Genomic DNA, 26,382 nt, shown 5'->3' on the forward strand with positions numbered 1-26,382 from the left:
GATGAATATAATTTAATCAGCTTTAGGCAACATATTTTTTATTTTTCTCATTACTAAAACAAGAAATTATATAAAGTGGCAAAACAAAATCATGCAGATAGTAAAAATATAGGGATTTAGAAGTGCATAAGAACTGAGTCACACTTAAACAGCTGTGCCAATGAATTCTACATAGATCAAGGACAGACACATTTATAGCCATCCTTATTGACTATGTATGAAACTCAGCAACACAGAACATGATGAAAATGGTACATGGGAGTGAGATTCCACAAATTCAAAGACATCGCAAAGCAGACATATACACTGAACTAAGCACACACACTTGGCCCTCTTAAAAGACAAGACATCGTTGCAGTACTCTCAGATGTAGTAAGAAGAAACAGAATGCTAGCTGACACAGAAGACTGGAGTAGTGGGAGAAGCTGTGGTTATGATGGTGATGAAATGTGTTGGTGGTGAAATGGGCTAGCAATGAGCAGAACAAGTGGACGCCACTGGATGAAAAGTATCTTTACCTAGCGTCATGCCTGGAGCGTCAGTTGTAAGAATGACTGGTTCAAGGATTGTGGCGGGAACTAATCAAAAGTAACAGAAGAAACCAAAGAGATTTTGTGAATGCAAGAAATGTCAGAAAATACATCTTACCAGTAAAAATAGTATTTCCAAGACTATATATTTTTAATATCTTAAGAGAAAAGAAATATAATTTTCTTCCTTTAATACTTCTCCAAAGTGTAACCAGGTAGGTACTCTCTGATTCAGAAGATAGTCACCAGCTTTGAGTTTCACTGAGCCACTCACTGAGGTCAGCAACAAGCTCTCACTGGTTCATTTTTGATTTAAACTAGCATGAATGCCTATAGTATACACTGGAAGATCTGGCTCATCATCTTTTTAGACAAATATATGGTAAAGACACTAATACTTTTGTCAAAGGTAAAAACATATACAGCATGTACTGAAGCACTAGTGGATGATGGATACAATAAACAGTTCATATGTCTGAAAGTAAATATAGTATGGCAGACATACCCTATCACGATCTTCAATAATTCCTACCTCTTGGTATTGACACCTTTGGGCAACCCTCACTCCAGTCCTTAAGTGGGTACTAGACCTGTGAGTTGCTTATAACCAACAGAATAAGGTGAAGGTGATGATGTCTCCCTTGGTAGGGTTATACAGTGTGTGTCTGTCATGCTGAAACAAGGAAGAGGGAGGAAGGGGGATACGGAGAAGATGGACTGCACAAAGGTGTCAACTCTAGGAGGAGGGAATTATTATGGTCACCCTAGGGTTGCCTGCCACACATAGTAACAGCCAAAAAGGGGAGCTATAGTCATTCAGAGACTAAGTCCTCTGTGAATACAGGGTAAGTAAGATGAAGAACCACTTCTCAGTTTTTAATCACTAGGCTGGGCATCTTAGGTCCAAGAACAGAAAAGGCTTGGTGCTGGGTAGAAGTAAACATCATTGAAGCCCACTAGATGACCTTTAAGCTCTTAAACAGACATCCCAGAAACCCTTTAGTTCATCCTATGAGCCCATTCAATGAGAGCATCAAGTTATCCTCAGCCTGGGCAGCCAGCTCGGACATGTACCCTGCTTGTCAGCCTTTGCCCCTTGTCCTTCTACTCATCCACGTTCTGTGCTGATTTCCTCTTCATTATCTTGGATTTTTTCCATCTCTAAATATTTACCATGCTCTGAGCATGTAGCATTTGTGCTGTCCAAAAAATTATCTGGTATTTGCATGAACATACCATCTCATGTTACCTTGTCTGTTCATGCAGGAACAGCTTTGATGTACAATTATCATATCATCTAGTTAGTAAATAAAACATTCCAGTGACTTCTGATGTTTGGAGAAATTGGTATAGCGGAATTAGAAAGGGAGTTGATTTGAACTGACTGTGCTGGTTCAGTGGCATATGGAGCAACTTTAAGATACAGAGTTAAATAATGAGGAAAGTAAACGATCTGATCATTGATAAAGATGACTACCAAGAAAGGAGTATGAGGTACTCCACTATCTTATTGTTTTTTTCATTAATCAGTACTTTAATTCTTAGACAAACAGGACACGTTCTGATATATCATGAGCACAGAGCTTTTAGAGTTCCAACTGCTTGGATTATTTAAACTAGGTATCACATATTTACCAAGTTTGGTCTGAGATGCTTCAGGAGAGGGTGTGGTTTTAGGTTTGGGATGTGGGCGACGGGCTCTTTTTGTTGTTGGAGCTGAAGAAAGAAAATTTAGGATTAACATGGTGCCACTGGTCTCATAAACTGTGAATAGGATGATATAATATGGCTCTAAATTTTCTAAAGCTTGTGAGAGATCCTTGTCATTTTGGTTAGAAGTCTTCTCCTTTAGTACAGTGACAGGTTTTCTTAGGTAATTGGGAGTTCTCCAGAAACAAAAATTACACATGGAATCATGTATAAGAATTTAAGATTAGAAACCACCTCTACCTTCTCAAAAGCTTCTCTACCCCCAAACTGGTTACAAATCACTGCTGGACTTGAAGGGTGTGAGAGACATTCAAACCAAGCCTCCAGTACTCACTTGTAATTTAAGATGACTGGGCTTGGGCAAACTTTCCACTTGCTAATTTACTAGAATAAGCCCAGAAAATTCATTGAAATATCAACAAAGCAAAACATTATGTAGAACTTTAAATATAGAAAGTAAAATGCTTAAATAAACTTATGGTGTCATCACTGATACTGTATTTGTCTAATTAAGTGGTGTATATGGTGAATAATATTTGGATCTTGGCTCTAACAGTAGTGCTCCAAAAGACTCAGACTGATATGGTCCAATTTCAACCTGGAAATTTATCTTAAATTAAATCCATGCACTTCTCTGTTAAAAAGAAAGCCTTCAATATTTTAGGACGATTACTGAAATAGAATGACAAGGAAGGCATCATTATCTAGATAGCACCATAGCTAAGTCTAACAATGAGTAAGAAAATGTACTTGCTTGAAGACATAAAGTCATTACCTAAGGATGTTTCAGGAGTAATAGTTGCATAGCCTGTAGCAAAAGATGATCAAAAGCAATTAAAAAATGTCAAATACACTAGAAAAGCCAGCAGATTCTTTTTTAAAATGAACTTGCACAGGATAGCATTGGTTCTATAGCCAAAAAGGCTAAATTTTAAAATTCTTAAGAGGTCATACATGGGTTTGTTCTTATGATATGGCTATATCCTTAGCATCTCTACAAAGTTCTGCCTGTTTTTATATTATATGATAACAGAATATCCTACTTAAATTTTTTAAAGCATCTAACACTTTAACAACTATGGGAAAAATGTAAAAGCATAATTCGTAACACTATATTAGAAAAGGAAGCTGTAGGTCATGATAGATGCAGTTGGTGCTATATTTAAGCAGATGCAGTGATGAATAATTAAAATAGATAATGTTTTTTTTTGTTGAGAGTCTACTTTGGAATAAGACCAGGACATTTGTCCAAACAAAGGCATATAATGAATTAGATATATTGGGTCACCAGGCCATGGAACTTGTTAATACATTTCTCTGTTATCAGGACAGAAAAGACCTGACCACAGAGGATCGGAGAGAATGCTGTAGCCAGTTGGCTCAGATCCCACCACTGAAGTCAGGCGTTTAAGGGCCTCTTTGTGAATTCATCCAAAAGCAGCCTCACTGTCTAGCTACGCAAACAATTGCCTTTCTCACAATCAGATTGCCCTTCTAATTCCTCCTCTTCTGCTGTTACCCACATATTGGGACCTTCCTGCCGGTAGATAAGACTCCTGCTCATCCCATGAACATTTCTCAACTCTTACAAATTTCAAAGTCCACAGTATACCTACCAGCCCACAGATCTAATTCTTCTTAAGAATTAATGATATGACTAACAACTGGTAAAACAAGAAAGTTTGCCTTTGTCCACATTCTTTTATACATACTTATGAATAACATGAGAGTACCTTCCTTCCCAAACTAAGCCTGTCATCTGTTATTTCTAAAACTTTCCTCAAGGATGCTAATGTGGCATTTAATAAAATATGTGACTAGTTGAACTAAATATGCTAACAAGGTAAGTTTTTGTTGAATCAGAATCAAAGAGAAAAATGTAACTGAATGCTAGAGAAGCAAAGAAAAACACCCAGGATCAAAGAACTCCTTATGCCAGCAGGGCAACTGCTCTCTGTGACTTGGGCCTTCACATTTTTACGGTCACAGGAATCACGGGCTGCTTGTGAAACTGCAACCCAGTATCACATCAAGGGGGTTCCACGAGGGCCAGGAACCACATATTATTTACCTGGTTTAGGCTGAGGTATCTCTGGGCTTGGAGTAGTTTTATGTTTGGGACGTGGACGACGTGTTCTTGCTCGCTGTGATGTTTTTGGAGCTAAAGAATGGAAACTGGTTACTGTAGTCTCAGGATTCCAGAAACTGAATAATGGATTGCACATGACTATAGTTTTCTAATAATTTTGAGAAATTCATTTTAAGTTTGGAATTTGCTTCTGGTCATCTATATTTAAAATTTTTTGTTCTACTGACAGTTCTGAGAAAAACAGAATATGTAACATTAATATTCTGAAAACTTTATTCATAAGTTGCTGGGATCAGTTTTTCAGAGGGCCCAGACCAAGGAAAGTGAGATATACACATGTCAACGTTACATTCCAGGGGAACCCAGGCTCACCTGCTTTTCAGAGACTGTACTTAGAAATTACTTTGCTTGGGCACACATTCCACTGAAAACTATCAAAATCTCATTTCCCCAAATCACTGGCAGATAATAAAAATGCTCTCTGTATCTTCAAACAACAGAAAGCCAGATGCTTACAGAATTGTAACTGAAAGGTATGGGCCAGGGACATAACTGTATTTGTAATTCAGCTTTAAAACAGAGCACTACTTGACTGGCGGCAGGCTCTGTAAAGCCCTAGTACAACAGGACAGAATGGGAGACAGACGCTCTGCTCCAGATGTATAGACTGATGACCAAGGAACTTGTTTTAAATCATCCATTCCAAATGAAGAATCTAGTTGAATAACAATAACAAGAGGATACTGAGAAAATCTTATGACAGAAACACTTTTTCACCCAGATAATGATGGAATAAACTGGACGGGGAGCAGAAAATGCATGAGCTTAAAGAGATTACCTAATGTTGTGATTGGAGCCTTAGTTCTCAGAACGACAGGTTCAAAGTCTGTAGTGGAAACTGATCAAAAGCAATACAATAAATAATGGGGATTAAGAAATACAGAAAAGTATCTTAAAATTTATCATCTTAAACCTAGAATGTTTGGTAAGGATTTCTAATCCTGGGAAAATGGTATTATCCATTTGTCTTATAACATAGGCACACCCTCTGTACTTTACATGCCTATGAGGACAATGAAAGGTATTTTCTGTGTTTGATTATCTGATTATAACTATGTTGGAAACCCAGCTCCAAGAAAATCTCATAGTTGTCTGATAGTTAACTTCAAATTATTCTGAAAAATTACTATGAAGACTTTTGTTGATATTCAAAAGGCATTCACTGTCATTACTAATTTGTTTTGAGGTGTGAGTAGTCAGAAATAGAAAAATCCTTCCAATCTGTTTATTGGAGGTTTGTGACAGTGGTGCAGAGCTAAGTTGGTATCTTTTGTTCATACTACTAATAAATGTAATGTTGCTTCTAAGCATTTCTCCTTATTTATTCATTTATTTCAAATGGATAATTAAGAGATAATTATTCAAGTTAGGAAGTAAGATGATTAAGAAAATCTGAATGGTAATAATTCAGCATTTTGTCTGGATAAACAGAATTCTATATTTCTATCATAGTCAAATTATGCAAATATACAAATTAATAGTTATTATTTGGTATTAAATTAGTATCTCCACTTACTTTTCATTAATCTCAGAAGATTAAGTGTGATATTTGAACATCACCAAAAGCCATTATTGAATTTATAGAGACTGATTTGATCATTCAAGACATCACAACACAAAGTTGACTTTAGACATGACAAAGTGTCTTCTGTACTAATGGCATACAGAAGAGATGGAGGAAACCAGAACAGGACAAAAATGAAAATCAAAACTGATTGCTTTCACACAAAATCAGAAAATTCCTACTTTACTTGAAATTTAATGTCACAAGATGAATTTGTCAACAGAAAGACCCACTTGCATTTGAATAGTACAGAATCAAGAAATAAGAAACTTTTGTTAGAGATAATTATATACCTTAGCAAACATCTTAAAAACACACCGAGGACAACATCTAACCATCTTGTCCCCTCCTATATCCATAAATTGTGCACATATGTAAACAGAAGTTTCAAAAATCTCCAAGTGTGTGGGAATGCATGGATAGGGCACCTGTGATTCTTGACAGCATTGAAAGCTACAAGCAGTTGGGAGGTCTCTGAAGATGATCAAAGAAAGAATAGCATTGAAGTGCTATAAGCAGTGTAGCAGATGAAGAATGCTTAATGATGCTGAAAAGACCCCTGCTGAATACATTAACTAGTTTTTGGAAATGAATGCGAAAACATGTTGAATGGTAATTGTACACAGAATACAGATAATTATAAAAAGAGTTGAAAGGGGCAGCTGAAAAAAAAACATGGCAAAGAAAAGGAGGCATTGTTACCTATGGTTACCGAGGGAGCTTCAGTCTCAAATGTAACAGGCTCAAAGACTGCATCAAAAAGAAAACAGATAAAAGCAATAAAATAACTTTTAAGTATCATTGATGTTTAATTCAGTGGATACAGAACCTGGTTTATTCTGAGTTAACAGAAATTGCCTTGTTGCTAGGTTTATTATGATATGATCTCTCAGCAAAGTAGAATTGTATATTAATTAGAATCTTAGGCAAAAAGTTTAATTGCAAAACAGTTAAATTTCCAAAACTGTTCTAGAAGTATGTTCTTACATAGAAGAAGATCTCTGCTACTCGTTATTGTTTTAAATGCCAGGAGGATATTTTAGAGAAAGCCATGCCCTGATTATTAAGTCTTTTTTTCAGTTGCGTCTGTAAAGGAAGAACACAGGCTCAGCCTCGTGTGTGTAATCTATAGCAGTGATTACTAAAACCAAAAGCATTCCAGATATAGGAAAATCAGGTCCTACTTATTACAAACTCAGCAAAATAGACCTAAAAATGCACTGAGAAAATGCAATTTGTCAGAAATCAGGTATAAAATTTACTAATTTTCTACATATTGGTTTTGTTATTAATGCTAAAACAGCAGGGTGGCTACTTCGAGAAGGTAATCAACAGAATCATGATATTTGGAATTCCATGCTCGATATGACAGATCATAAACATTTTTAGCAATATTTCCCTCCCCCCAAAAAAGCTTGTTATTTTGGAATTTGTTTACCAGGTTTAGTTGGTGGCATGCCTGGTTCTGGTGGAGCTTTGGGTTTAGGAAGGAATTGCTTTGGCAGTTTTGAATCTAAAGAAAAGAGTGTGCTATAATTAGTGTTAGGGTTGAGCTGTGAATGTGATAATGAATATTAATTATGCAGTTTTCCCATTTATAGCACGAGGCACTGAGTGTAGTGATGGATTTGAGGCACATCTGTGCTGCCTGTGGTTTTAAGTCTCTCAGATGTTTTTGACACTGAAGAAAAAGTATTAAAATTAGTGTAATGGCCATGCTGTGACTGTCAAATTAAGAATGTATATGCTGAGAAAAGACACTATATTAATTCAATGAATACATAAAAATGAATTCCAGGGGTGTGAGAAGGGTGGAAACACCGTCCATCTTAACTATACACTTGTGTCGTTAATGTTTTCTTACAGGAAAAATCCTCACAAAATGCTCAAAATGTGTCTTTGAGCAAAAGTAATGAAAACTGTCATGACTTCTTTCCTCTATAATTTCCAAAAGGATAAAGTATATTAATTACATTTCTTTGATTAGTTTTCTTCAATATAAAAACAGTAAGGCAGAAATTTGAAAACTGCTTAGGAGGAGACCTGGAAAACAATCCATGAACACTTGAAATTACACCTGAGATATAACGTTCCTTAGCTACTGGTTGCTGGAATTCTCCAAAATAAAGTAGTAACAAACCGAAAGTAAATTTTAAGAAATTATACTGAAATAATGATTAACAGTATTAATATTAAACCAATAAAACCATCCTGGGACTTTTAATGCTCTCAAGTTACAAAAACTGTAGCTAGTTTTATACTGGAGCTTAGACCAAGGAGAGCCTCTGGTTGTCCAAACATAATCAAAAACATTTTTCAAATAAACAAAGTAGGTGAAGAAGCCATTATTTCATGCACATTTTTAACAGAGAGAAAAATCTTACAAGTTGAAGAGTAAAGCAATGAAATGATAACCATGGTGCTAGAAGGAGACATTGCCCTTTGTTCAGTCCAGCACGGACACAGAAGTCCCTGTTGAGAAAGAGTAGATGGCTTTCTCAACACTGGACTCATGGGATAGGAGGACATAAGGCAACACAGAACCAGGAAGTTGCGTCCAAGACCACAGACCTTCCCTCAGTGAGCACAGCAGATTCTTCCAGAAACATGAGGGGAAGCGTGGGATGAAATTGTGAGCGGGTGGTCAGACTGCATCATGCCTGAAGTAGAAAGTGGGAAAAGCAAAAAACAACTCGTGAAAGCAGCTGGAGAGGCAGATTACCGACTGTGGGCACCAAGAGCTCCGGTTGTACTGTGGCAGGTTCTCCAGCTACAGAAGTAAAAAAGCAAAACCGCTAGTTATGTCAAGAAGTGGCACCCTGAGGAAGGAATCATTATCTTTCAAGCTAGGATAGTCTACCTCGACTGTGAACTTTTTCTCAATGTGATTTTTCCCATTTACTCCCCTTCTCCCCATTGCTTTCCCATAGAACATCCACTGGGAGTATGCGTCCTAGGTAAGATTTTTAGGTGCCTTTAATAATCCACTTCATGCGTTAGCTTTCTGTTATGTGAAAATAACTACAAATAAATATGTCATTTATAAATAATTCATATATAAATACAGAAAGTGAGGACAGGTACTTGAATATAACAATTGACTATGCTGGTTCCTAAAGCCCAGCGACCTGTGTAGCTGGTAGTGATTAAGTCGGAAGCTCCATTTCCACTTTCTGTATTAACTGGAACATTGAATATCACATTTACCAGGTTTGGACTTGGGCACATCTGGGCTAGGTGTGGTTTTAGGGCGGGGGCGACGACCTGGTCTTTTGGTCTTGGGTGGAGCTGAAGAAAGAAAATCAACTAGTTAATACAGGAAGGTGGCTGTACAGACCACAGTACAGATGACACGTATCTTCGAAGCACACATGAGCCCTGTGATTTATTGTGCACACATGTCCTTCTGTTTTGCAACTTCCTATCATTATTTGCCCAGTTAAATGAGTGCTTGAATTTTTATTTTTTTGGCCAAAGATTTATAAATGGTCCCAGGACAATCTCCTTATGTTTTCATTCTGATGTTGAAAAATCTCAAAATTTTGTACAGCTTAGAGGAGAGAGTCATAAAAACTTTTGCAGGAATTTGTTCAAGAACATGAGAAATGTTGCTTCTGAGAAGCAACCTAGGGATTAAAAAAAAAAATTTATTTTGCCTAAGAATTGAAAAGAAAGTTTTTCACTTACTAAAAAAACCCAACAATACAACAATATATGAGAAGAGATTTTACATTCAGAAATTATTTCCAGGAGGGTAATTTCTTAGAAATGAGATCTATTGGGGTGGGCATTATGTTGCAACAGGTTATGCTGCAGCTTGGGTTGCCGTATCCCCTATTGGAGTGGCAGTTTGAGTCCTGGCTCCTCTGCTTCTGATGCAGCTTCCTGCTAACACATCCTGAGAGGCAGCAGATGATGGCCCAAATGCTCCAGCCTCTGCCACCCACTTGGGAGAGCCAAATGGAATTCTGCGCTTCTGGATTCAGGTTGGTTCTGCCCTGGCTGTTGCAGGCAACTGGTGAGTGAATCAGTAGAGGGAAATTTTGTCTCTCTCTGTATGATTCTGTCTATATCTCTTACTCTCTGTTGCTGTTTTAGGTAGATGAAAATAAACATTTAAAATGAGACATAAGATACACATACACACAAGTTTTTTTTTTTTCCCCTGGAAGAACAGCACATATACACTAATGAACACTAATGTATCAATGCATTAATATGAGTCTGTCAAGACACTAGGAAAAGAGGAAACATAGGTCACCTACTCAATAACTTTATTACCTAATGTAGTTGTTGAAGGCTTGGTTCCCAGTGTTCCAGGTCCTAGGACTGTGTGAAAAACCATCAAGAAGAAATCAAAAATCAAAGAAAATGATAACTAAATATCAACTATGTTTACTTTGTAATTCCCACGTTAAACAAATATAAATGTGAAACATTTGTGTGCACAAGAAATGTCTTTTCTATTTAAATAAATTCCTGCATTTTTAGACGAAGTGAGCAAAAATGTGGTAAGTTTGGAAAGAGAAATGGAAAAAAGGACACAATTCTATTTTGGAGGATATGAATGTAATAAAGTAACGAGCAGCTCATGCTATGAGGGAAAATAAGGGTGACTGGTTAAGAACACTTTTTTTGTTGTTCTTTTGAAGAAAGAGAGGCTACAAAGATTGGGGTCAGTTTCTCTATTTTTCTCTTCGAATGGGTTTCCTAGTGACACATCAAGGTATTTAGATCTGGAAAGAACAGAGTGCTTTTCAAGAAAATCTGCAAATGGTAAGAGTTTTCAGAGTAAGAAAAACACCTCCCGAAGTGAAAGCACAAATATGTAGCGGAGAAGCCAGGCTCCACCACTGGAAATAACTAGGTCAGAAGAAGTTGAGGAGAAGGTCCTCAAGTATAAGGTGGGTCCGTAAAGAACATGTTTGATCGCTACGTCTTGTGTGGCTTCTGCGCAGCCAGGCACAGGGTGTATGATTTTGCGAAATGGCTGGGAAAAAGATCTGAAGGACAATTAAGAGATTTTTTTTTTTTTAATAAGCCAAAGCTAAGGACAAAGTTGAATACTGGTGCTAAGGAAAGATCATTCTTTCTCCCTCATTAAAAGAAGCTTCATTACCTATGGTTGCCTGTGACACTGGCAGAGTCTGAGGTTCCAGGGCTGGAAGGAAAGCAAGTCATACCAAAAGCAATGCTGAGGAGCACCGGGCAACGTAGACATCCCGTTGTCTTAACCACAACACACGTCTTCGCGCTAGTGGAGGACTGGGTTCACCTGACTTATGAAAATGAAGATCAGTCACCCCATGGTATTTCCAGAAACCACCAGAAAGGAATTGAGAATTCTCATATTTGCTGCGGGCCTATAGTCCAACATGCTACAGATGGCCCCTGGTGGTCAAGGAAATGCTAAATGTGAGGGGTGCTGAGGGTAGCATCCCATCACCTGTCACTTTGGTTCTTGCAGTACAGCCAGACTCACCCAAGGAAGTGGGAAGAGGCAAGAGACCCATCAGATCTGTTCCTGCTCTTTTAGTTTTGAATGGTCTCCAGCTTGGTTGGACAACATACTTCTGTTTCATGAAAAACAGGATTTAAACCTAAGGTCCAAAAGGAGCTACATATATTCAGATGGCATTCTCCATACTTACTGGGATCCACTGCTGGAAAATACACTGTTTTACATGGGAAATTTAACCCATGTTGGTTGGTAAATCAAGGAGTCCAAAAGTAGTCTCAGGCTTCATAAAATGCTGAATTGAATAATATTAAGTATTTGGATAGATAAACCCTCTGATCTTCGTTCAATCTGACCATGAGTAAATTATCTTAATGTTGAATGTAGTTTAGTTACAATATCTATTTGGGATTTTTAAAAAGAATAGATTTCTTTTATTAGGTTTCTTACTATTCTACAAAACAAAAAATTATTTTCTTTCAAAAAAGGAAATGAAAAACTATTGTTGAAAAAAATAGGTGAAAATTCTTTGACATTTTTCCTCACAGAAATAAAATAAATATGGCATTGATTGTTCATCTTAAAAGAACTTAAACCATTCTGCTACTGATATATTTCTAGTATTATATTTATCAAAACTTTGTCTGGTCTAGGGAGTATGGCAGCTTTTGGGGAATAAAGTAGTGAATCAAAAAAACCTTAACAGCAATTAGCTTTTATATAGCAACTAGACTGATTTTAAAAACTTCACAATATACCATAAAAACAACAAATAATGCAGAGAGAAATTTCACTTATTCTGAAAGCAGTGCATGAAACAGCAACCAGTGCTACCTAGACTCGCCATCATTTATGAGCATGTTTCTAACCCAAAAAACCTTGTGTTCTTGAGAATATAGAAGAGCAAGAATTAGGTTTGAAAGAACAAAATTCAAAGGCAGTGATTAAAAAATGAACAGAATTATGATTTAAGAACTTGTCTAGACAGATTGTAACAAACTAATGGCAAACAAGAGGTGATGTATCAGAATAAAGTACACATAACAAAGTAAAGATTGTGTGTGGGTACATGTATGTGTGTATTAACAGGGGGAGGAATGTGAGGAATGAATATTTGAGGATATTTTCTATAGGAAAAGGGGATTCACCAATACATGAAAACACACACAGAAAATAGCAAAAACAAACTCTTCAGAAACTTTGACATTGTCATCATGTTTTTAATCCAACAAAGTTGCCTTCAAAAGTATAAAAAAAATAAGACTTGGTTTTGAGAATACTTCTCTATTTGAAACCTTAAGGGGCGAGACACAAAGGTATAAAATGTTGCATAACACAACTGAGTAGCCTGCAAATGACTAAGCCATTCACCTCAGCATAAAAGACAAGGATAACTCATTCACAGATGCATGTCTAGTAAGGAACACAAGATACAATTCTATCTACCATGTAAGAGAGCTCTATGACCCAAATGCCTGTAATTGCGGGGCTTTCCCTACTTTCAGTTCATTAAAAGGTTGAAGGATGGAATGTCATGGGCACCTTAAAGATTAAAACATGAAGGAAACAATTTTTATTGGATGACACAGACAAGCCAGGGCATGGTAGGTGGCTGTGGCTTCTTAGAAATGTACTGGATGGTGCATATGAAACAAATCCAAACCAATGTGGATTTTTACTCATTAACTTAACCACCAAGGAAAAACAAAGGAAAAGCAGCCTGTATGGAAAGTGAAATGGAAAAACAGGAGAATGTGAGAAGAGGGGTGTGAAGGGCCACGGATGACTGAAATCCAAGAGCTTTTGGTAGTTTATTTGCCTTTCTGAACCTTGGCTAGACATCAAAACCCTCAGCACATCTATAAAGGAGGCCTTCCCTATAAAGTAAAACATAAATAAAATACAACTTCAGAAGCTAAAACCCAGCAAAAGTTTGCAAAGATCCAATCATTACTCTGTTGCTGCGGACCACTTGGGGTTGGCTTGGGCCAGCACAGGGGGAGGTGTGGATTCTGAAGTGGTGATACTTTGCTGTTAGGGCAAACAGGGTGGACATTCTTAGCGTGATTAGACACTTTAGAAATCAAAGGAATATAAACACATTAGCTTCCAAATAATGTTTTCCATTTTAAAATGACATGTCAAATTAACAAGTCTCTTTGCTCAAACACATTGGAAAAGAACAAACTCTCTAGCCCTTATTTGTGTTAATGAATGAATTTCCTTTCAGAAGTCTTTTATTAGACATCACTGAAATTCATAATGTAATTTACCACATATCAACTGTAACTAGCATTTGTAGAAATCTTTTGGTGTTTTCAAATTTTATCTTGCAATAACAGAAACCTTTACTTTAGAGAAATATTTCTTTAAATGTAGTAAACAAACCATGTAGTAATATTTCTTAATCTGCTGGTAACAGCCATCTATTCAAAAACTAGCATAAATATAATGGATGCTACCTCATTCCAAAGCCCTATAAACATGATTGTTAAATAAATGTACATTAAACCTTTCTTTCATGTAACTGTCATATTTCTTAGATTTCAGCTGCTTAGGGCTTTTTTTTTTTTTTTTTTTTTGCTTAGCTTTACTTTCTCCAAACAACCTCTGCAAAGGAAAGTTTTTCATTCCATCTTGGAGCTCACTCCCTTGGTCAGTGTCAACTCTTCTCTCTTTGCCCAATCTCTAATATCCTTCAGTCTGCCACCTACATCTGGAAATCCCACTGTTTCTTTAGCTACGAGAGATTTGTTTTCTGAGCAATTACAATTTTCTTCTTTACCCATTTCATTGCAAAAATAAATCATGCCCACTTAAGCAGAAAATCTCTTGCTTTCATAATCCTATTGTGTAAACAAGCCATTAATGGAAATGCAAGTTCAAAGCCATCAAGAATTATAGTGAGAAATATACTCTTTTCAGAGCCAAGGGTTTAAAATGTAGATAAACTAAAAGATTTGGTCATTCAACATGTTCCATAATCCTTATGTAAGGAACTGTCTCTTTTTAGTTATATTTATAGAATAATTGCTCTCCCATTTTTTTTTCAAAAGAGCCTTTTTTCTTTAACAAAACAGAAGTCAGTGCTCAGAAATCAGCCCCAATGTGTGGGCAGTCGGTCTAGTAGATAATATACTACTTGTGATGCCTACATTCCATACTGGAGTACTTGGGTTCAAGTCTTGGCTGTACATCTAACTTCAGCTTCCTGCTCATGGGCACTTCGGGAGGCCACCCACTGTGGGAGACCTGGACTCTGGGCTTTCATCTGGCCCTGTCCTGCCTGTTGTGGGCACACGGGAAGTGAGCCAACTGATGAGAACTCTTTATCTATCTATTTTGCCTTTGTTTCATATATAATAAAAAAATACTGCTAACTTGGAAGTCTTGGAGCATTAGGAAAATCTAACCCTTTCTGGTGTTGCAGCTGAGAATTTAGAAGGCCCCAAACAACAAAGTTATTAGAGAATGGAAACCCTTCTCCCCTTTCCAGCTGAAAAGCTATTACTCATTGTGCGGAATTCCAGTCAGTTGTGGTACTGGGGAGGACTTTGTAGTCCTAGACAAGGGGATCCTCAATCATTCACATCGTCAGATTTCTGTGTTTTCTCTGTGATGTTCGTGAGCATAATGATCCTCCACACAGCTCAGAGCAACACTGTGATAATATCGAAGCAGCTGGGTAAGATGAGGTCATTTCATTGCAGTTTTGCACTTTTCATGGAAAAAACATCTGAAACTAATGTAAATATCAAAAGTTCTTGATCCAAAAAGTTGCAACCCTACTTTTAGAGTATTAAGCAGTTCAGGGTAATTACCGGGTCTGGTGTGTATCACTTCTGGGCTGAGAGGTAGTTTAGGTTTCAAAGAAATAAACTGTGTTTTACTGGGAGCTGGAAAAATAAAGAAACAAAGTCATCAACAAATCAATTTTTAAGCATTTCAATGTCTAAAACCACAGAAGGAAAACCTAAAAATAAACTATACATTCAGTGGAAGGAATGCATCATCTTGGAAGATTCTGGAAATATCCCATTAAAATATTTCATGCTTCAGTCACATAGAAGCATTTAACAGACATACAGTGAAAATTTTCACCCTAGTTTAGAAAAATATACTAAGAGTAGATTTAGCACCCCCCCCCAAAAAATCACACAGCCACTAACTTAGTCACAATAACCTTAAAAAGTAAAGACCGTGATTTCAACCTAAGATTAAGAAAAATCAATTATTTTCCACCATTCCTTCATATTTCTCAGTCACAGCAAAGTCTTTAAACACTTAGGGAAAATTAACACTGATAGGTATAATGTCATAATATGAAGTACACAGAAATGCTATTTAAGGACTGTTAAAACACAGTACACAATTTTCCCGAATGAAGTCCAAAGTTGAACTTGAAGGCCTTTCTCAAAAAATGGAGAACTATATACAGGACCCAACTTCTACTATGACCAAATAGAAGACAAGGAAGCAGTTGTGGTTCACCAACTTTCTATGGCACAGAATAGTGTCTGAATATCGAGTTCAGATCCACCAATGATAAGGCCAGCTACTCACAGTCATGACACCCGTGCAGTGACTATACTCTCTGTGATATTGAGCTTTGTCCAAATGAACCACTTAGAAAAGCTATTGGCTCATTACATAAAAGCTGGGGTACTAGAATTTCCATGGTGAAATGAAAAACCACATTAACTAAGGACGTATCATTTTTACCCAGGGTTGTTCGTGTAGGTTCAAGTTTTTTAGGAATTTTAGATGTAATTGTTCCAGGACTTGTTGTAGTTCTTTCTGGTAATGGAAAGGAAAACAAATATTAAGATATCTGAGAGATAATAAAAAGATCTTTGCCAAGAAGAAATGGGATGATCCTTTTAAAATCCCATTGCATTTAGCAGTATTAATGTCTACAGTGAGTAAAGTTTAGGGACAGAATTTTCAGGCTTTCATCACAGGATAGGTCACACAAAATTGTATTTATATTACAATGGAATAAACAAAGCCTATACTGTCAAGCAGGATTCTGAGTATATTATTCAACAATGAAGACCACCACCTATGGGTTGATGAGCTTCTGATAACTACCTAAACTGTATGGTGTAATACATGCTGGTCTCCTCTTTCCTCTGTCCAAATCCTATATACATTTTGAGATCTATATCTTCAGTTCTTTCTTTCTGGGAGGTTCTACATAAATATTGTAGTCTCAGAAGTAAGTTGCATAATCTTATGCTGTCCTCTCCTTGTCGTGCCTTATCTTAAGATCATGAGTAGTTTGAAAACGGGAGTACTGCCTGCTCCAGCTTAGTCACTGCCCTAGAGCAAAGCTGAAAATGTGGCAGGCACCAAAACAAGCCCCGCCCGCCTAGACATGGCTTAGACATAGATGCAGACAACAACGAAATGCCTCACACTGTACATCTCACTCTAACGCCATCAAGGTAGGGCTTGTTTCTAGGTTTATACCAATATTCACCTATCTAAATATCACATAATTTTAGTAGAATTTATTGCAGACATTGTTTTGGGAATCTTGCATTATAAATGATTGCTAGTTAACTTCAAATTTTATAACGAAACTAACCTATTTCTATCACGTCTTTTAATGAGGAGATGGATGTTATCTATTTGGAGTTAAATATTCTGAGAAGGTTAAAGAGACAATCATTTACCAGGTTTGGTTCTTGGTGTTTTGGGTCTGGGGCGTCGTTTATGTGTAGAAGGGGTAGATGTAGTTTTCTGGGGAGCTGGAAGAAAAACATTATAGCCTTGATAAATGATATTTCTAGGTGTTAGCTGGATTGTGTCTATAGCTTGTAAACATCTTGAATGCAAGAGCTTTCTTTCTATTTCTATTATGACTAGCACTGTGCTTTATACACACTAGACAGTAAGTACTGATTGGGCTAAATGGAGCTAAAGACATTGTTCAATTAAATGGACAGGGATATGAGTATTGCTGAGGTATTTCAGAACACATGATACAACCAAAAATCAAAAAGGATGACACTGGATAGCAAAGGAAAGGATAAAATATGGGATTTAGAGCTTCTGGAAATTTCAGAACTTTTTTAAAAATTTATTTGAAAGGCATAGAGAAAGATCTTCTATCCACTGATTCACTCCCCAGATGGCCAAATGGCTGGAGCTGCACTGATCTGAAGCCAGGACCCACAAGCTCCCTCTGGGTCTCCCACACAGCTGGCAGGAGCCCAAGCCCCTTGGGCCATCCTTTGCTGCTTTACCAGGCCATTAGCAAGGAGCCAGATCAGAAGTGGAGCAGCTGAGACTTGAACTGGTGGTGTCATTGCCCCAAGTGGTGGCTTTTACCCACTAGACCACGGCACTGGCCTTGAAATTTCAGAACTTATAATTATCAGTGCTGGCATGTGGTGCAGTGGGTTTGGCCACTGCCTGCAATGCTGCCATCCCATATGGACACCAGTTTTGTTCTACCTGCTCAATTTCCAATCCAGTTCCCTGCTAATGCGCCTCAGAAAGCAGCAGCAGATGGCCCAAGTGCCCCACACCTCTATGGGAGACCTGGATGGAGTTCTAGGTTCCTGGCTTTGGCCTGTCCCAGCCTACCTGTGGCTATTTGGGGAGAGGACCAGAAAATGGAAGATCTCTGTCTCTCCCCTTTTCTCTACAACTCTTTCTTTCAAATAACTATGTAAACCTTAAAAAAAAAAAAAAAAAAAAGGTAAGAGATGACAGTCCCTTGGACCAGTGGAATGATAAGGGATGACTAATTTATTTAAAAAAATTGTCATCTACAATTCTATTTTCCATTTGGCAAAGCTGGAAGAAACACAGGAAAAATAATTGTTTGAAATATATAGATACCAGGATTATGGGAATTCTTTGAGGATTACTATAAGGCTAAATATGATGGAAAATTCAGTTCTTTGAAGCATCTATGGTAGAAAATGAAGGGAAACATTTTGTACTGAAACTATTCTGAAGAGGCCAACATGACTGATCCTTTTTGGTCACTTCACCAATTCTTTAGAAGCACATAACTACACAATGCCATTAGTTACCAGATGTTGCAGGTTGCCCTTCAGGACTGCTAACGATTTCCAGTTTTTGAGGAACAAATGGTGTTTCACTTGGAGCTGGAAGTACAAACACCCCGCCCCAACAAATGATTCCAGTTAAAATGAGGTATTATAAGAATTTTAACATGCTTTTAAATGACACACAGCACATGCCATGAGAACATGATGAAGGATGAAAAAGGCAGGTAATCTTGAGAACTGGTGGATGAAATGACGACTTAAGGTGGGGACAAGGCTAGAATGGTCATTGTTCAGTAGCCGACTCCAGGCAAGCTCAATACACGAAGGGAGGTGAATCATGCCACAGACACGTGAGATGAGAGGACGTGGGTGATGAAGGTCCATGCAATTTCAAAGCTTTTCACAGCTTTAGGGATGGAAAAGACATCATCTACTAAGTCAGAAATAAGAGAGAGCCCCAAATTGAACAGGAGACATCTGCATTCAAAAATCTAAGCATTTACATTCAGAAACAGGAAAGAGATACATGATTAGATGTGATGGGATGAAATGGTCATTTGGAAGAAAGGCATTCATGTGGATTTTTTTTTAAATGGGAAAGAAAGTATGAGTTTTCTGTTAAAAACATTACCCAGTGTTGCCCTTGGCTGTTCAAGAGTTCTAGAAGTTTTAGGTGGGACAGAATCCAGAATAGGCTCACTTGTTGCTGTTGGAATAAACGTCAACATTTATAAAAGCAGAAGGCCCCAGGAATAAAATACAAATTCATGAGTCATAAATCATGCCTCACATGAGGAAAAACATCAAGAACACTTGAGGGATTGCTGACCACCATTTTTAAGCTAGTGATCCATTAGGAGTTGAAGACGAACTCACTTCTTGAAAACATACATACTTCAGATACTAGAAAGCATGATAAAACAGGGTTTCATTTATTCACCTCATTCCCCATTGGTTTTCCTCATTTCTTCCCTTCTGTTTCATGATTTTGAACTGAATTCACATTAACATTGTCTTTTTTTTATTTTCTGTTGTTTAAAATTACTGACCTTTATTTTTATCATGCGATAAGTGACGGTGAAATAAGGTCACACATACAAAAACAACGGACACATGCCTCGGCCTGGAAGAGACCCGTCTTACTTTGGACCTCCTACAGTACTTGGTTTAGAAGGTACTTAAGAAACACTTACTAGAAGGAACTATTGGGCTGGATTTAACTCATTATGGATCAGTAAATGGATGTTAAAAATTACATCCAACTGCACATCTATAGACAAAACAATGACATGATTGTTCCATAGCAGGATTTCTCACCCTAGATCTATGATGTTTAGCGCTGTCCTTTGCCCAGTGAGAATTTAGCAGTACTCCTGATCTCTGTCCATTAGATGTCCGACTGCCCCAGGCATTTGCCTGGCATTTTTTGTTTTACAGAAAACGTTTTAAAACAAAAAAACTTTGAGCCAGCACTGTGGCATAGTGGATGAAGCTGCGGCCTGCAGTGCCGGCATCCCAGATGGGCACTGGTTCAAGTCCCTGTTGCTCCACTTCTGATCCAGCTCTCCGTTGTGGCCTGGGAAAGCAGTAAAAGATGGCCCAAGTCCTTGGGCCTCTGCACCCGTGTGGATTACCAAGAAGAAGCTCCTGGCTTTGGATTGGTGCAGCTTTGGCTGTTGTGGCCAACTGGGGAGTGAACCAGTAGATGGAAAACATCTCTCTCTGCCTCTCCTCCTCTGTGGGTAACTCTTTCAAATAAATAAATCTTAAAAAAACTAAAAAAAAAAAAAAACCTTTCTAGAAGGACTCCATGCAATACAGCAATAGGCCATTACACCACATTCCCTCACTGGCGATCCAATGCATTTGCATCTTCCTCATGCGGTAAAATTTAAATTCACTTCTGGATGTAAAGAAATACTAACTGGGAGGTATAGGTACAATTAGTCTCCCTGACAGATGGTTACAATTCCCTGTGCAGCTCTATAGAGTACATTTTTTTTTTTCTCTGCCAAAACTAAAAGGAACAAAGGAACACCTGAGACCCAGAGACAGAATTGAGAAGCTAGGTATACCTGTGTGGGGTTCTGCTATTTCAGGCTCATCTGAAGGTGTAGGACTTGAGATAGCATCGTAAGTTGCTTAAAAAAAAAAAGGTAAAACAAAGAGATGTTAACTGTGATCAATTCTGAAAGAGTTCATGACATATTCTAATGCTGTGTGCAAGACAGTTTTATATAGGTGCTAGTGGTTGTGGGCTACTGGCCTTGCAACCAAGACTTGCTTTTAGTCTTTCTGACCCTAAATTGCAGGGCTTTACAAAGCAAGCCTTAGCGCTGGTCTCTGGGGTGATGTGAACATAGTGTGATATATTTACAGTGAAAAGGTTCCAGCTCCAGATCAAAGAGCTTCAAAGAGGATAAATATAAATAAAGTCAGACAACGGTTTGAGGACAGGGTTCTAAAGAGGGAAGCAGCAGCCACACTGAGGCTATCCGCACAGCCTGCTGCTCAGTCTTCCTGCTTAGTAAAAGTTCCCATCCTGTTGACTTTTGTTTGGCCAGCACTTTGCATGTGGCCCAGTACCTTCTCAAATACCAGCTTATTCAACCCTTTTAACACTCCCGAGAACTAAAGGAATTAAAGTGTTTTCCCTAATTTATAGATCACAGAATGTTATCTCTGATAACGAAGTTGAAGTCACAGGGTGTTTTCCAGTCCATTAGTAGGACCAGGATCAGCATGGCTGGGACATGGACTCTGCTGGTACCCTCCCTCCTGTCTTGTATAGAGGCATCTTTCTTCCTATGTTCCTCTATGGAGCCATGACCCCTTCCACAATCTAGGTGGATTTAAACATCAATTTTATATTCCACACAAAATAAAGAAAGCAGGATGAGTCTTAACAAAGACTGAATGATTTTAATACCTGGACAATTTTCATGTTCATGTTAAGAGTTGATCCTGCAAGCAAAAAATCACATAAAAGTGTTCTGTTTTATATACAGTATGTTGCTGCTATGGTATTGAGAGGGCTAGGGAAAGCGTGAACTCCTAGGAGCTAGATGAGACCTTCTTTGCTCATTCAAATGGCTGGACAGAAAAAATAAATAAATATGAGGGCATTCACAGGAAGGCTTACTGGCTGGGGTTATTTGTAATTCAGTGACACTTTAATGATTTTCAACCACGCTGGCTGAAGCTGTAATAAACACATTGTACCACACATGACATCCTCTGAAAATGGAGAGTATTTATATTGCCCCATTTATTGAAAAGGTAGGGAACATTTCAGCTTGTGAAGGGGAATCCACTGCTTTACAAACCTTCAAAAATAGTTTATTGCAAGCTAATATGCACTCATATTCTGAGAATATGTCTATTACATTACCCTGTAAAGTTTTCTTTATTTACCCTACTTGCAATTTTAGAGACAGTAAGAATAGTCATTTAAAGAATAAAAATGTTGGCAATTTCTGATCATAGGTGTGCTTTAAGCCAATTTGAAGTCATGGATGTAGCAGACCAACTCTATTACTAATTAAACTAAGAAAACTTTACCAGTTTGTATTTAACTCTCTCCTACTAGGTGAGTACTTATGAATTAATAGCTTAGTTCTTGTAACCTTTGAAAAATTGCATGACTGTCTTTATGTTATACTAACTCCCAAATTTTCCTTCCATCTGGTGACACTGGAGCAATTTTCCTATAGTCTGTATTTTTGTTCTAAACGATGACACTTATTCACTGTCTTTTCATTTATTCTCTGTATTTACAATTCCCTTCCATCCTGGAAGTTCCAAACTAGGCTGCCAATCTCACTCAAGTTATTCCCACAAAACATTTATGGAAAAGAGAAGCCTACCTTTGACCTTCCTCCCACAACTGTGGCTCATGTCTGGACATTCCCAATTGTCAGATCTCTTACAAATACTTTCTCATTTTTTTTCCTAAAAAGATTGTCAATAACACAATTGTCCTTGGTATATGTTTCTGTAGTTTCTGAGAGTTGAGAAAAGGAGTGCTTAAAACACACCATTGTCCCTCAAAGTTCCATGTTGTTTGAGCAGATTTGAGAACCCATCACTACCTCACTTTATTCATGTGTCACTCAGATCCTTTAACTCGCAGATATCAGAGCAGAGGACAGGGTTGAAAATGGAATGCTCTAAAATCGGCAACTCTTGATCTCTTTATAAAGCCTTTGTACTCATCTAGGCAAGTTTATACTTGAGTAAAATTCATGAAATGGTTAGGCCTGCTTTCTAAAGGTGTACTCCAGCTATAAGATTGATAAACAGCAAAAAGTTGGGGGTCTTTTCTTTTCAGGTAGGCTAGATGCTACTGTACTGACTTATGCTGACTTCAGTGGATGAGGCACTACAGCTGTCTGACATGAAGCACAATCTTTGATCTTACATTCACAGGATCAAACGTTATAGAGGCAATATAACACTACAAGTGAAAATGGTAGTTCAAGTAAAAGCTTATGAGAAGCAATATTAATTTCTTTTGAAAAACAGTATCACTTAGCAGCCATAACTAAATTTTACTTTCAGATTTTTCAAAAAGAAAATATAAAATAACCTGCACATTTACTCTACAACTTCCTAAAACCACTTCTCTTAGTGGGTGTTTTGTTAATTCTATATATTTACTTTGAAAAATGGATTAGATGTAAATTCCACAACAAAAATACATTGCTATTGTCTTGGGAAAGCATGATGGCACACAAAGCATTTCAAAGGATCAAGAATTTATCACTTGATTTTAATCAAATTCCCTGAAATCAATAACTATGTGAAAGACTTTCCTTTTGAAAGATCTCAGTGAATGAGATCCCAGTGGAAAGAACGGGCCATCAGAGAAGGAGGCACCTTACTCTGAAGGGAAGGAGAGAACTTCCACTTTGACTATGACCTTGTCTAAGTAAGATCAGAGTGGGGAACTCAAGAGGCTTCCATAGCCTTGGCAGCTCATGACAAAAGCCTTGGGTGATTACTGACATCATAAATAAGAGTGTCAATTGTTAAATCAACAATGGGAGTCACTGTGCACCTGCTCCCCATGTAGGATCTCTGTCCTTAATGTGTTGTACTATGAGAATTAACAGCAAAACTACTACTGGAACAGTACTCTTTATTTTGTGTTGCTGTGTGGGTGCAGTCTGTTGAAATCTTTAGTATGTATTAAGTTGATCTTCTATATATAAAGATAATTGAAAATGAATCCTGATGAAGAATGGGATGGGAAAGGGAGTGGGAGATGGGAAGCTTCTGGGTGGAAGGGAGGTTATGGGGGGAAAAGCTGCAACAATTCAAAAGTTGTTCTTTGTAAATTAATACTTATTAAATAAAAAAAAGACTTTCCCTTTTCACCATAAATTCTCAGGCAAAAGATTTCATTAATGTGGAACTAGGCTGTCATACTCATGAAGCACTCCAAGGTTTATTCATTCCAGAGCCAGGGACCTAGTGGCTAATCAATGGCATTTATTGACAAGATGTCCATTAAAATAAATGAGTTTGACAGCTGGGTAATTGCATCTCTTCAAAAGGATCAATGACATTCTGGTGAAAAAAATGAACATATTTTGAAATTATTTTATGATATACAAATCTTTTTCTCAACTATGCAAATATCTGTCATATGCTTGTGTGGCTATTCCGTGCCATGGAACTAGGATTCTAAAAACATATACAAAGCTGCAATGAAAAAATACAAGTAGTAGCCTGAAGAGAAAAACACACCAGCAGAATTATCCATACCATCTAAATACATGAAGAAAGCTTTCTTCAGCTAATGGAAAAACAAAATGCCTTTCTGGTTGGCCTCGAAATTTGTAAAAATATTGTCTGCACAAAAATGAAATCAAAGGCTGAGGCTATAAATCTCCACAAGGCCACAGGGAATTTGCAAACCATCTGCTACACTTGAATTCTATTTTACTGCTCTCAAAGCATCAACACCGCCACTCATTCGGACTTTTTCTCCTCTCTAGGGCTTCATCAAGTTGGGTGGGCTAGATACGTGCTAATCAACACCTCAAAGGGCAAGCAATAATCATGTAGATTACCTCTTTCAACTGCTCCAAGCAAACCATTTGTGAATAAAAATTTCCAACCAATATACCACTCCTCGTGCATTCTCATCACTTCATCTTTCAAGTCTTTCACTGATCTATAGTGCTTTAGTATATACTGCAATTGATTAGTTCTGCAAAGTATTAAGACAATTTAACACTGAAAATAATTAGTGAAGACTTTCTAAAGGAAGCTCCCACTATGCTTATTATTTATTTGAAAGGTATGGGGAGAGGGGAGAGGGAGGAGGAGACAAGGAGTGTGGGAGGTAATAGATCCCATTTGCTGATTTATCCCCCAAATGCCCTCAGCAGCCAGGACTAGGCTAGGCTGAAGCCAAGAGCATGGAACTAAATCAACCAGCATCTTTGATATGGGTGGCAGGGACCCAGGAACTTCAGCCATTACCTACCACCTCCCAGGAAGAAATTAGCAGCAATCTGGGATGGGAAGCAGAGTGAAGATGGAACCCAAGCACTCAGATACTCTAAGATGCAGGCATCCCAAGCAGTGTCAACTGCTCTGTCAAGTACCACCTCTCAAAGAAAAAGTTAAGACCTATCATCTTCAGTCCTGAGATTTTGTATAGAGAAGTCTCTAAAAGATTACTACTGTTTATGATTCAAGAGGAAATAATTATACCACAAGAAGCCTTACTAACAAGTCACAGTAAATTTGGAAGAGTCTTCAATTTATCTGGACATTTTGGGGGAAGAATAGGCAGAAGGGGCTCAAGGATGAAAGTGAGCGTGCTGAGCCATCCTGGCTTGGTACCGTTTTTTACAGGGATGGTCAAGTACATTAAAGAGACTTACCCATGATGGCACCATCAAGCTACAAACAACTCCTTTCCAATTGCATCCCCCAACCCCTTCTAAACTGTATTATGAGGGGTGACAGATTCATAGCATTTACACTGCTGCTCCCATCTCTGTGTTTGCCTGCAGAAAACACAGTAAATTGGTTGTGGCATCATTTTCCTCATGAGCCTAGACAGTGCCTCAAAGCCCAGAGTGATCCAAGCCATCATTTGGAATGAAGAGGGACTCTGATGAGATTCACCATCCCTGCCTTAGAGCTCCCAAGGGTATGATGTTGGTCCTCTGGGAAGGACAGTGTACACATCTTTACCATTCCACTTTAACATCATTACTGAAGCAAAATAAAAACTCATGGATTATGGCCGGCACTGCGGCTCAATAGGCTAATCCTCTGCCTGCGGCGCCGGCACACCAGGTTCTAGTCCCGGTCAGGGCGCCGGATTCTGTCCTGGTTGCTCCTCTTGCAGTCCAGCTCTCTGCTGTGGCCCAGAAGTGCAGTGGAGGATGGCCCAAGTGCTTGGGCCCTACATCTGCATGGGAGACCAGGAGGAAGTATCTGGCTCCTGGCTTTGGATCAGCGCGGTGCACCGGCCGCAGCGCGCTGGCCACAGCGGCCATTGAGGGGTGAACCAATGGAAAAAGGAAGACCTTTCTGTCTCTCTCACTGTCCAGTCTGCCTGTCAAAAAAAACAAAAAAAAAAAAACAAAAAAAACAAAAAAAAAAACCTCATGGATTATTTGGTAGCCTCATTTATACATGAGCAATAAGTCTTCTTTGTTCTTCTCTTCCTTTTACTAAATAATTGAGTAAAAGAAATAAAAATTGTAATGATGGTGATGACTGACTATACCCAGCAATCTAGGAAGTTTGGGATAGATATGGTGGGAGATGGGATGCAGAGAATGTAAGAGTTTATGGTATTAAGGAGGCAATCTTGGGGTATCCTTTACATATTGTTGAGTTGCCGCATCTCATGTTACAAAGCCCGAGTGTGCAGCCTGGCTCAGATAAGTCTGTGTGCATCTGGGGAGTGAATC

General features: G+C 38.1%; 1 protein-coding gene across 50 annotated transcripts in view; it reads right to left on the bottom strand.

Moving 5' to 3' along the window:
- The window catches only part of ABI3BP (ABI family member 3 binding protein), a 295,737-nt gene that overhangs the window by 89,208 nt on the left and 180,147 nt on the right, over positions 1-26,382 (bottom strand). For 28 of the 50 annotated variants that reach the window (XM_089331596.1, XM_008267027.5, XM_070071996.2 and 25 more), the window contains 16 exons: positions 20,515-20,580; positions 19,071-19,145; positions 18,461-18,535; positions 17,090-17,164; positions 16,134-16,208; positions 15,233-15,307; positions 10,235-10,282; positions 9,161-9,241; positions 8,676-8,723; positions 7,392-7,466; positions 6,656-6,703; positions 5,168-5,227; positions 4,312-4,401; positions 3,016-3,048; positions 2,166-2,246; positions 519-578 (listed from right to left, as the gene is read on the bottom strand). The exons of 1 other annotated variant lie outside the window; for it this stretch is intronic. In XM_089331596.1, coding sequence (XP_089187722.1) covers positions 519-578; positions 2,166-2,246; positions 3,016-3,048; positions 4,312-4,401; positions 5,168-5,227; positions 6,656-6,703; positions 7,392-7,466; positions 8,676-8,723; positions 9,161-9,241; positions 10,235-10,282; positions 15,233-15,307; positions 16,134-16,208; positions 17,090-17,164; positions 18,461-18,535; positions 19,071-19,145; positions 20,515-20,580 — 1,065 coding nt within the window. The remainder of the gene's footprint in view (positions 1-518; positions 579-2,165; positions 2,247-3,015; positions 3,049-4,311; positions 4,402-5,167; positions 5,228-6,655; positions 6,704-7,391; positions 7,467-8,675; positions 8,724-9,160; positions 9,242-10,234; positions 10,283-15,232; positions 15,308-16,133; positions 16,209-17,089; positions 17,165-18,460; positions 18,536-19,070; positions 19,146-20,514; positions 20,581-26,382) is intronic. 21 more of the 50 variants (XM_089331586.1, XM_089331608.1, XM_089331585.1 and 18 more) reach the window with 5 other exon arrangements.

This window comes from Oryctolagus cuniculus, chromosome 4 (assembly GCF_051225735.1).
Source record: "Oryctolagus cuniculus isolate XC-2025 breed Fujian yellow rabbit chromosome 4, ASM5122573v1, whole genome shotgun sequence".
In the NCBI taxonomy this organism is placed as follows: domain Eukaryota; kingdom Metazoa; phylum Chordata; class Mammalia; order Lagomorpha; family Leporidae; genus Oryctolagus; species Oryctolagus cuniculus.